Source organism: Gobio gobio (genome assembly GCF_949357685.1).
Source record: "Gobio gobio genome assembly, chromosome: 4".
Taxonomy (NCBI): Eukaryota; Metazoa; Chordata; class Actinopteri; order Cypriniformes; family Gobionidae; genus Gobio; species Gobio gobio.
In genome coordinates, this window is record NC_137100.1 from 7,164,511 (window position 1) to 7,177,132 (window position 12,622).

The 12,622-nt window shown below is 38.1% G+C and overlaps 1 protein-coding gene across 3 annotated transcripts in view; it reads left to right on the forward strand.

The window, feature by feature from the left end:
* The first annotated feature begins 1,990 nt into the window (after positions 1-1,990).
* b4galt4 (UDP-Gal:betaGlcNAc beta 1,4- galactosyltransferase, polypeptide 4) overlaps positions 1,991-12,622 on the forward strand; it is a 29,086-nt gene continuing 18,454 nt past the window's right edge. Inside the window, exons 1-5 of one of the 3 annotated variants that reach the window (XM_079815506.1) lie at positions 2,001-2,061; positions 2,762-2,849; positions 4,207-4,276; positions 4,788-5,305; positions 10,861-11,093. In XM_079815506.1, the coding sequence (XP_079671632.1) occupies positions 4,978-5,305; positions 10,861-11,093 (561 nt within the window). In that variant the 5' untranslated portion in view covers positions 2,001-2,061; positions 2,762-2,849; positions 4,207-4,276; positions 4,788-4,977. Of the gene's footprint in view, positions 2,062-2,761; positions 2,850-4,206; positions 4,277-4,787; positions 5,306-10,860; positions 11,094-12,622 lie in introns of all 3 variants that reach the window. The other 2 variants (XM_079815505.1, XM_079815507.1) reach the window with 2 other exon arrangements.

Consider the following 12,622-nt stretch of genomic DNA (forward strand, 5'->3'; position numbering starts at 1 on the left):
AGTTCAGCCTGTTTTTTGTGCCTCTGAGATGCCAGAGCACGAGTACTCGTGTGAGTAGAGGTTTCTTTTGTGTTTTTTTCGCACTTAAACAGACCAATACACACAAAATGTCAATTTTCATTTTGGAAAGTATTCACGTAAACAAAGTTGATTATGTCTTGAGTGAACGTAAACAGTTGGGGGAATATCGGATGTGTATCAGTGTGTTGGATTTGTGCATTCTGCCTTAAAGTGACAGCAGCTTTGTAAAAAGCTTTGTAACTTTTAAGTATTTAAATTAGTTCAAGGTGGTCGTATGCTAGCATGTCGGATGGAGCATCACTGACTGGCTTAAACCACCATGGCATAGCGTGCATTTATACAACAATGCAACGATAATAAAATAATGCATTGACATAAAAAAGGAAATTTACTTTTGATACTTAAGTACTTTTAAAAGCAAGTACTTCTGTACTTTTACTTAAGTAAAAATAGTTTTTATAAATGGACTAACCCAGCAATTGGGTTGTTTTTTAACCCAGCGATTGGGTTGTTTTAACCCAGTAATTGGGTTGTTTTAAGCAAACATGTAACCCAACCGCTGGGTTAAAAAAAACCAAATGCTGGGTTAAAAAACAACCCAATTGCTAGGTTAGTCCATTTTCAACCCAACTTGGTTTTTTTTTAACCCAGCATTTTTTAGAGTGTATGAAACTGGCGAGAGGCTTCGGCTAATTTTGCCATTTTGATTTGAAATAGGCCTATGTAATGTCATTTATAATTTAATTAACAAACAAGAAATATTAACAAAGTAATATTAGTAATAAATGTGTGCATATTGTAAATTTAATAATTCCATGTGTAGCTCTCAGTAAATAAAAAAGCTCAACTTTTTCCAGCCTGTATTGGGCATAAGATTAGTAATGAATGTGTGCATATTGTGAATTAATTTAATAAATTTAGTTATGATGTTAGCCTTCAGTAAATTAACATGTCTACAAAAATGATTCATAAAACATATAAATATCAGTTAAATATATGTTTAATTTCTTCACTGACAAAAATGGAAAAACTTTATCAGTCAAATCTGCCCACTGACATGGTTTTCAAGCTATCGTTATATCATTTTTTGGTGTTCAGAACATCTTAAAATGCACATATGTAGATGATCATAGAAATCTCGAGGGGCCGTGCCCCCCAAACCCCCCTAACCTCACATTTGGGATCTCAGTGATCATAAACCTGCCTACTTTGTATGATTAAGGGATGTAAAATATGATCATACAGAATGATGCATTAATATTTGCTTTATAGGTATAAGTAATAATAAACAGCCAATATCCTAATATGCATACTAATACGCTACTAGTTAATAGTGAGAATTGGACCCTAAACTGAAAATCCTAGAAACGCCCCTGATTGTCACAACGTAACTTTGTAAGGATCATTGTCAATCTTTGTCAATGAGCCTTGGACCCTGTGGCCGGTTCTCCACTGTTCTTTCCTTGGAGCACTTTTGATAGAGACTGACCACTGCAGACCGGGAACACCCCACAAGAGCTGCAGTTTTGGAGATGCTCTGACCCAGTCGTCTAGCCATCACAATTTGTCCCTTGTCAAACTCGCTCAAATCCTTACGCTTGCCCATTTTTCCTGCTTCTAACATCAACTTTGAGGACAAAATGTTCACTTGCTGCCTAATATATCCCACCCACTAACAGGTGCCGTGATGAAGAGAAAGTCAGTGTTATTCACTATTTATTTATCTATCTATTATTTTGTCAGCTTTGGAAGTCCATAGGGGAAGCATAGCATACTACATGTTGCTTGCAGTTGCAACAATATGCCATGTATTTCTCTAATCTCTTCCTCTATAGCTGCTAGGCAGCAGAATGTTGTAGCAAAGTCTCTAAGGCAGTCTTTGGTTGCAGTTTCGGCATCTGCCAGCAGGTGCTGCGATGTCAACCAGCCTCTGCGTAGGGATGACTCCGGCCAATGACGTGCCTGTAGAGTCTGTATTTGCGGAAATGCTGTTTCAGTACAGTATGGTCTTGAGCTGAAGGTGCTGCTGCTTTCTCTACCGTAAGTCTTTTTAACCCTTATTTAGTTTCTACTTTATTCTTTCATATATGTTTGTACTCTGGTCTAAAAATACGTATTATTAAGTGTTTACCTAGACCGCAAACTAGCATGTGAACGGTTGGTTTGATCGTTATTTTATTTTGTCGAATGTGCGACCATCCTAAATCAGGCTGTCAAATAGTCCCATAACAGGCTGGAACATTACTAATTGAAATATTAAATACTGTCGTCTTCGTTATGAACGAGTTTCATAGAACACAGGAATTTTTAAATAAAGAGTAACTTACTGTTAGCCACAATTCCCTTTTGCTAAATTTCTGTTCACTTTAAATGGTATAACGTTACAGATGTTTCAGGACACAAAATAAATGTTTTTAATATGATTAAGACCTCGTAACGTAAGCACTTGACTTGCTAATGTCAACTGACAGTTGAAATGCTAATTTTAAGGAACGATGAACCGATTTAAGTCGTTTATGGATAATATACATTTATTAAAATAATATAAAATAGCTTATTATACTGCAGTTTGACCCCCACCCAGCCATGATGAATGTTATTTCTTTCGACTAAGTAAAATGTAAACCATAAAGCAACAGATTGAATATATTTAGTATATAGGGCATCCAGCAGTACATTCGTAAACCACTAGCTGAAAACAATGAACTTTATTAAAAAAGTGTGTGTTTTTTTTTTTAAGTGTTTGACGTGGCAAGGACAAGAGAAGGTCCTGCTACAAACTAAGGAAACAGATGATGAAATGCACACAGTAGACCTAAACCATTGAAGTATGTCAACATGAAACATGAGAAGTATGGATAGAGGAGGGTGGAGAAGTTATGAGAGAAGGAAAAAGGAACAGTATTGTTCAGAATGGTTAAACCTGAGAAATGTGACTAACAAACACCTGCCAGTTAAGAAAGTGATGTGATTAATTTATAAATTATTTGTTTTTGTGTGTAAATATACTCTACCCGTCCGTAAACCCATCCAAACATTGGATTCAAATAGGCAAATGCTTAAAGGGATAGTTCACCCAAAAATGAAAATTCTTTCATGATTTACTCACCCTCAAGTTGTTCCAAACCTGTATGAGTTTCTTTGTTCTGCTGAACACAAAAGAAGATATTTTGAAGAATGTTTGTAACAAAGCAGAGAGAGCAACCATTGACTACCATAGTAGGGGAAAAAATACTATGGTAGTCAATGGTTGCTCTTTCTGCTTGGTTACAAACATTCTTCAAAATATCTTCTTTTGTGTTCAGCAGAACAAAGAAACTCATACAGGTTTGGAACACGATTATGACAAAAATCTTAATTGTCGATTATTCCCTTGAAATTGTAATTGCGATTATTAATAACGATTATGCTATAGCATTAAGCCTCAAAAGTCAAATATACATTGGTTTGGTTTCTTTAAATAAAAAAAGTAAAAATATGCATGGTATTATAATGTTATACTAAAATAAAAATAAAAAACAATGGGGGAAAGATAACCTGTAGAAAGAAAGGAAAAACACATATTAAGGACACAGCATAATATAAGTGGACTTTTTTTTGTAATTGTGATTACATTTTATTGAACGATTACATAATTGTGACATTTGTAATCGTGATTACAAATTCGATTAATTGTGCAGCCTTAGGCAACAGTTTTTCTAACCCTGATTGATGGAGTGTGTAGCTTTTCATTTCTTCAACAACCATGTAGGAAGACACATCATGGCCTTATTCCAGGATGACAATGTCCAGATTCATCAGGCTCAAACTGTGAAAGAATGGTTTGGAGGGAGCATGAAGAATCATTTTTACACATGAAATGGCCAGACCTTAAATTCATTGAAAGTCTTTGGGATGTGCAGGAGGAGACTTTAAAAAGTGCTGGACTCTTGCATTGTCAATACAATATATTGACCAAAAACTGATGCACGTCTTGATGGAAATAACATCACAACATGTATTTCTGTCAAGAGGTACATACATTTTTGGCTTGATGAATCTTGACATTGTCATTCTGGAATATGGCCATGATGAAATGAAAAGCTACACACTCCATCAATTGGGCATTAATTGTTGACAACTTTTTTTTTTTTGGCTGCACAGTGTATATTTTATAATTATATGACCTGTATTCTTGTTACAAAGCATCCCAGGTGAGCCTCATGAAGTTGGTTGAGTGAATGCTAAAAGTGTCCAGACCTGTAATCTAAACAAAGTAAGTATGCTCAGTATTAGTATTCATGTGTTCTCTAAGGCCCCGTTTACTCCTGGTTTAAGAAGTGTTCTGTTTTATCGGATCACAAGTGCACAACGTTAAATACTGGTGTAAATGGGGTATAAAACGTTTTGGGCTTGTCCGCTTTCGACCACTTCAAGAGGTAGTCGGAAACGCATTAGACCGGATTGTTTTCATAGTGTAATGTGGTCGAATGCATTCAAACAGCCACAAAAGACTGTCTACTCTCCACCTACTCACCTAATGCGCTAACGGAATTTAAACTTTGCCTGGAGATTCCCCTCGAAGAAATCAGGACAGAAGTGGTTGAAAGAGGACAAAAAAGACGGATTAAAACACCAGGTGTATACGGGAATGTGTCTCCCTCGTCTACTTGTGATCGACCAAAACGCATCCTAATACTAGGTGGAAACAGGGCCTCGGTTAATATATGGTGAAGAAAAAGTCACGCTGCATCATTCTAATTCCATTTCTTTTCTTTTTTTAACAGACTTGCCACAAAAGCTACTTCAACTGAAGTATTTTTCCTCTTCAGATGAAAAAATGAACAAAAAAACAGATGAAAGAGACTTTTGGAGGAACTCTTGTCAACTTTTAGAGTGACTGTTTAACTCCGAGCAGATGCTCGGATGTCTCTTGTTTGCTGTTCTCTGGATTTCACCTCAAACTAAACTTCCGTCATGGGAATCTTTCCCTCCATGTCCAAGATCATGAGGAAGGCGAAGTATCTGTTTCTTCTACTGCTGTGCCTTTGCGTTGTAGCGTGGATCGCAACATTCTCAAATGATGACGCAGTTAAAAATGCCCAGGAGGGATCAAATCCTCCTGACGATATTAAGAGTGGGTTTCGTCAGCTGGAGCTGGAATCAGAGATGATGCAGAGCATAGAGGAGCGCGTGGAGGGCCGTGTGGACGAACGCGTGGAGGAGCATGAGGAGGAACTTGTAATGGAGCATGTGGAGGAGCAGTCTCCCAAACAGAGCTGCCCAGAGCATTCACCCCTGCTCCGTGAGTGTGCTCTGATTTTGTCTTTAATAGTTTTTTGTGGTTTAATCTTGACTGAGGGTGTGGTTTGGTTCGATTAAAACACACCCTGGTGCGATTGCTCTGTTAGTGCGGTTCATTTGAATAAGTGTGAACAATGCCATCTGAATAGCCTGACATTTCAGACCCACATCAAGATGTTGGGTCTGGGAACACACCGTTGGCAGGGCTCAATCCGAGGGGCGGGATAAACGGTTGTCTTTCAAATTCCCTCTGCACGCAATAGGATATCGCTACAACCAACCAGAGCAACGAAGAAGGGGAAGCGGAGCTAGATGATAGATTCAGCTTTTGCTGTATCCGGTCAGCAAAAATCTGAACACATCTTCCTTTCTTAAGAATGACTTAAAGAGCACCTATCATGGAATTTTTAAATTTACCTTTCATGTAGTGTGTAACATAGATCTAAGTGAACAAAAACATCCATAGTTTGAAATATGACAGTGCACCGTATATATAGTTATTTTCTTTCAAAAGTAAGAGTCGACTCGGAGTCATTTTTAAGAATCGTTAGAAGACCGAAGCTTTTTCTCTGACTAGATGACGTCAACTTGTCAAGTTATTTGAATACGATACGCCCACTTATTGCGCTCCAAGACGCCAGTGAAAACTAAAAAAAAAAAAATCATGGCGATGAGACGCTGTGTTCTGAAGTGCGACTCAAAAGCAAACTTTTTTCATCTGCCCAAGGATGAGCATTTGAAGACTAAGTGGCTTGAAGACAAACCATACATCGTCGCGATTGTGTGTTTATTAGTCTTCAAATGTCTCTATTTGCATGTTTCGCGATCTCAGGAAGCTTTTATTATGGACTTCTATTATGGCACATGGTATCTTCTTCGTCTGTCTGTACCATATATGGATACATGTGCACAGAGCACCCTCCGGCTGCCAGTATGAATTGAAAACAACACATAAGAGACATCTGCGCATTTTGAGGAAGTATTGAATAAAAAATACTCCTCTGTTTAGAAATTTGACACAGACATATGAGAATCTATCAATATGTCTCCTCATCTGCACACTTTTGAACTAAAAGCCCTGAGGGATGTCGATTTGTTGTGAGTCTTCGTGAGGAGAATAGAGGAGTTTTTTTATGAATGAGATCAGCTAAGGCTCATATTACAATCAAACGGTACCGACGCGGTTTTCATATTCATAACTCCTGACACATATTAACAAATTACCTGTCACTATAAGACTTTGATGGGCGTTCCGTTTCCGAAAATATCTGCACAGACTATACCAATCACAACTGACTGGGTCATCGGACCAATCACCGCAGATTAGCGTCACGTAAAGGCGGGGTTTTGAAAAGTGAATCACTAAAGGAATCATTTGAGAATCGCTGTCAAAACAGGTAAAAATAAATGCATATTATAAGAAAACTAAAGTCTTTTTTGTCATTGCATGCATGCAAAACTGTTGTTGGGGACTTCTAAAACAATATTTGGAACATTTTAAATGCCATAATAGGTGCTCTTTAAGTGCCGTTCTTTGTTCTTTTCTCAAGGAAAAGCTTAACTCCAAGTCTTCCAGAGTCGCGGCCAAAGCCGTTTCGAAAGGCCGCTGTTCGCCAGCTTGTTTGTTTTCAAGTAGCACGCAGAACCGCCGCAACTCTGCCGTCATAAGCCCGCCCACCGACTCTATACACGATGTGATTGGCCTGACCAGAGTTTTGTTTTTCCAGCTCGCAAGCCAACGGAGAGTTGCTAGACGCCCTGGCTGTAAATTATATTTCCTGCCGCTAGGGTGCGTCTAGATTACCATCTGAACCCTGGTGTGCACCAAACAAGAAACTAACTGTAGTTCACAGTTGTAGTTCGTTTCGCTTGGTTCATTTGGTCCGGACCAAAAAAAAAGAAACTTATGCCGCGTTCCAGGCAACTCGTAACCTGCGTTTTTCCAACCTTCTACCTGTGAAAGTGCACTGGAACGGCAGCCAAACCCGTGACTTCCCACCCGTGAACTCGTACTAGATCGATGTACTCCCAGTTACGAGTTTTGACGTCACATAGCCCGCGAAGCAACAATGGCAGCCCCGTACGGATGCAGTGTTTATGAAACAAATATACAAATAACGTAAAATAAAAGGTATAACAGCTTTTCTTGCCGTCTGCGCTGTTTTTCTCCTCCGTTTCCCTCAAATAAACAAGGAGTAAGCACCTTTTGCGATAGAAATGATTGTAAATGAGCATACACCCGTACGGTCCGCCATGCTTTGTTTACATCTAACAACCACACAATTCCTTGCGCTCAGGCAGTTTGGCGTGACTTTGCCTGGAACACTACAAAGTCGTGAGTCGTGGTTTGAAGTTGTAATTCACGGGCTCAAAAACCTGCCTGGAACGCAGCATTAGTCCTGGTCTGCTTAACGTTCACATTGGCATTTTATCACAGAACCTAAAGATACCAAACCTAAAGGCATAACGATGTGTTCACAACCTGGTTGGTCTGCTTTTATTACATATATTTCATTATTATTATTTCTTTTATTTGAACAGGGACAGTGCACAATAAAACATTAACCCTATATATATAACAAGGAGAGATGCATTGCACCGGGTTTTAGCAAATTGCTATTTTCCACCCGTAGTCCCTGGGCAGGTAAATAAAACATTAACATACAATAATTAACAGTTACTAAATTCACAGTTGTGCAAAATTTCAAGAACAAAATTATCAATAGACACATTTCCACATCATTAAAACAATTTACCCCCCTCCCATCACCTTTTATAAATTAAAAACCCCCCCATCTCTCACACAAACACACACAAACTCACAAATGGCCACAAATTTGTTGTGACAGGATCCAATGTTTTGTGTGACATGAACATTTTTTTTAAATCCGTACATGTAATCAACTCTGTTGGAAGTGTGTTCCATTGATTTATAGCAACAAAAGAAAAAGATGATTTACCAAATGCAGTCCTGCGTTTAGGAATACTGCATTCTCCCCTGGTAGCGGATCGGGTAGCTCTTGTTGTTTTTTCTGAGCAGAGTGTCACCATTTTTTTCAAAGGAGGAGCAGTAGCATTACGAAGGATTTTAAACAATAGACATACATTTGTGTGCATTATTAGATTTTCCAGATTTAAAATACTATATTTGGTGAGTATCTGACGTGAATCTTAAGGGCACTTTTATATAATGATTCAAGTGGTTTTAAGGCTGTTTTACATGCCTGAGACCAACTTGTCATACAATAGAAAAAATGTGGGAGAATCATTGCATTTAAATATGTATGTGATGCTTCAACAGTAAGAGAGTGTCTTATGTGTCTGTAGTTTATGAGGTTAAATTTTAGTGTGTTACTCAACTTTTTAACATGATTTTTAAAACTAAGAGTATTATCAAGGGTAACCCCTAAATATTTGAATTCATCTACATTTTAAATTTTTTGCCCATTTACTAAGATTTCAGGACAATCCCTGAGTTTGCTCCTGTTTGTAAAGAACATGGTTACAGTCTTTTCAACGTTTAAGGTAACAGGAGTTATCTAGCCATTCTGCAACCTTCTGCATTTCCTTAGTTAATTTCATTGCAACCTCAGTTGCATTTTTCCCATGAGTATATAACACAGTATCATCAGCATACATTATTAAATCAACATTATTACACACAGATGGAAGGTCATTAATATATATGCTGAAAAGCAGCGGCCCTAAAATTGACCCTTGTGGCACTCCCAGGGTGACCCAATGCTTGCACAGATTTGTAGCGACAGCGAGGCTATCATCTAGAATATTTCCATTTATTTTAAGATGTATGCTTTCATATTTGGGCTTTTCCTTTCCAGTTAGTTTATCAATGCTTTTCCATAGTCTTTTACTGTTCCCTTTGGCATCTCTAATAATTTCAAGGAAGAAATCTGCCTTTGCCTTTCTAAGTTGCATTATGACTTTATTTCTCAGACCTTTATATATTAAATGATCAGTAGTCAATCATGATTGAACTTACCGAACATCCAAAACAATGCTGTGTGTGTGCGACTAAATGTGCTTGTTGTGTATGTAGCTTCATATGATGGTATTTTGATCAGTGGAAGAAATTATGTATTGATCTGCAAATAAGGAGTTTTATTATACAATCATACACCTTAAAACATTAACCCCCAGTTTCACAGACAAGGCTTACACTTAGTACCAGACATAATGCATGTTTGAGCTGTTTTAACTGAAAGCAACTTGCACTGAAATCTCTTAAATTAAGTCAGTGCCATTGTTTTGTCTCAAGATGCACGTCAGTCATTCTAAGGCATGTTTTTTATAAATGTTACTAAAATGTCCTAAATTGAACTAAGGCCTAATCCTGGCTTAATCTAACTCCTGTCTGTAAAACCGGGCCATAAACGTCCATAAATATATTTAATATTATATTTAATCATCAATTAAGTTGCTGATCAATGTGAAAATAACAGTATACCATATATAGTATTTAAAAATAATGAAAAGCAAAAAATGTGGTGACAAATAGTATAAATATACAATCAAAAATAGATGTCACATGGGGCAAAACATTTTAAGAAGAATGCTATGCAAACATACAGCTTTTATATCATCTGAAACTGCGACAGCAGTGGGGGATATGCATGGGCATTAATTTGTTTTATTTTTATTTTTTTACCCAAAGCATAACCATATCATTTTACAGAACAATTAGTTTACAAATAACTAATAGTCATGACCTAAATATGATTTGCATGTACAATAATTAACACAAAAATTTGGCATTAGTAAGTCGTGCGCACATTCAAGCTCAGAGGATTTTGACATGAACAATTTGGTGAATGAACCCGCTTTGACCGGAGTGAGTTGTTGACTCGAGAACGGCTGCGATTGGATCAGTCAAATTCATAAATGAATCATTCAGTGTGATTTGCGAACCGATTCAAGCGGTTAATGAAAAGAATCGTCTCTTTCACAAATTGGAAAACCGCATCTCGGAGCCGATGTCAGTTTCTTCAGTTTGATATAACGAGAAACAATATATTTTTATGAAGTGTGATATCATGCTTTGGATTGTGGTGAAGCATGAGAAAAAGTTTCCCAAAATAAAAACTCTGATAAGGTACAGATACTTGATCAATTTACTTAAGTACAGTAACAAAATAGAGGTGCATTGTTACTGTCCACCATTGCATCTCATTTTGTGTTTCATGGAAAAAAAGAAATGATACAGAGTTGGAATTGCATTTTCTTTAACATAACTTCCAAACATTTCTTTGCAAAATGAGCTGAGTAAAGATGGGAAACCATGAAACTGCAACTCTGAGGGAAATGTGTGAGAATCTCACAACCACCTCCATGTGAATGTCAATGTTTACACATGAGTGTTTTTTTTCCTTTCACAGCTGCTTGCTAATTTGGGCTTGTTTCCAAAGATGGGGCCCTGTAATTAATGTGGGCCCCAGCTGGTGCTGTATTTAAAGACTGCACCTGGGTTGTGGGCCTTTCACTTACTTGTGGCCCTGTTTACATGCGTGTTTATTTTTTTCTGCTTTTTCCGCTCCGCAGGAGGTTCTTTAAAGCTGTCATTTGAGTCCTCGCTGACGATGGAGCAGGTAGAGAGTGAAAACGAGGAGGTCATGGAGGGTCAGTATAACCCTTCTGACTGTACGGCCAGACAGAGTGTGGCCATCCTTATCCCTCACAGAAACCGAGAGAAGCACCTGCTCTACCTCCTCTACCACCTTCACCCTTTCTTACAGAGGCAGCAGCTTCACTACGCCATCTATGTCATTCACCAGGTAAGCAAAAAAGTGGTTTTATAGTCAGATATGCCAAAGAAGCTTCCAGAATGACTTTTGTTGATGATTTTTAGTGGGTTCAGGGTTCATGTTAGTAAAGGTTTCATTGACCGAATACATAATAAAAAAATGTATGACCATTTCCTACCTTATCTCTAACCTCAAACAGGACCATTTATTTGCTTTAAATACCGTTAAGACTTAAGTGTAAACGCCCTCTTCATATGTGAAATGCAAAACATTGTTTACCTATGGCTTTGCTGTGGGGTCCATTATAGTTAGCACAATGGCCCATCCTTAAATAAGTCTGTTTGCAAAATCTGCAGTACATTGTGACACATTAACTAAACAATTAAACTGTTAAGATCCAACTGAAATGATCAAAAATATTAAACTCTTTCCTCAAAGTCCATTTGGAATTGATTTTATACAAGAACTGGCAAGTATTGTTGCCTTCTATTGTTTAACCCTCCTATTATCTTTGGTGTCAATTTGACCCCATTCAATGTTTAACGTCTGTAAAACGGTCATAAGAAATATCCAAATTTTACACATATTTATTTTGGTTGTTTTATTGAGGTCAATATAACGTGCTATAATTTTATATATTCAATATAATATTCAAACAACTTCCCTGTGTTTTAGGGCTCTAAGCTAACCCTACCTATAGTATTGCGAGAACCACTAGTAGTTCACGTTATTTTGGTCCCGCTCTCCTCTTGAACGACAGGGTAGACAATAGACATAGTGCTGCTTATGTCATCAAAATGGTTCCAGGGCCCACCAGATATGCTGTCAGACATTAATGACCTGAGACATAAACCTTTGTAAAAAAAAAAAATCTTATTCTGGAGGTTTAAATGGCTTGAGGGTCAGATTTTAGGGTAACAGGAGGGTTAAAGGTAGCCTGGTCCTACCAGACTCTCATACATTTCATTTGTACAGAGAGCCTGGCCACTTTCCATTGGCAAGCATTTACTTCCTTGAAGGCGGGAACTCTGTTGAAGTTTAAAACTAGTGGATCTGCACAGAGCCACTCTGGATCTGCCATAACCAATCGCTAACGTTTGGTCGTGACGAATGGCATGTGCTGCTCGCCGTGGCCAACTTCGTCACCACTAATGGTGAAATCAAACTTTTCCTGAACCCTGTGGGGAGGAGAGCCACAAAATCATGGCCACCAACAGAACTCAGTAAAGATTGTTCTAGCTCCGGCTTTAACGTCTGGATATTCGGCAGCATTGCCACAACTGACCGAATAGCTTTACTCACATCTTTCTCCGCCGCCATTACTGAACTACAACTCAAACTAGCGCACGACATCAACGGCATCGTTCTCAGCCACTCCCTCTGTTCGCTGATTGGACCAGTTAAAATTTGGCCAGAGAAAACCAGCAAATATACCACAAACCCAGATGACGTACTGAAGGAAAATTAAAATTGAGCGGAAGCACGTAGGAGGGCCGAGCCAGGCTAGCTTAAATGGTTAGTTCACCCAAAAATGAAATGTCTTCGTTCATCTTCGGAAC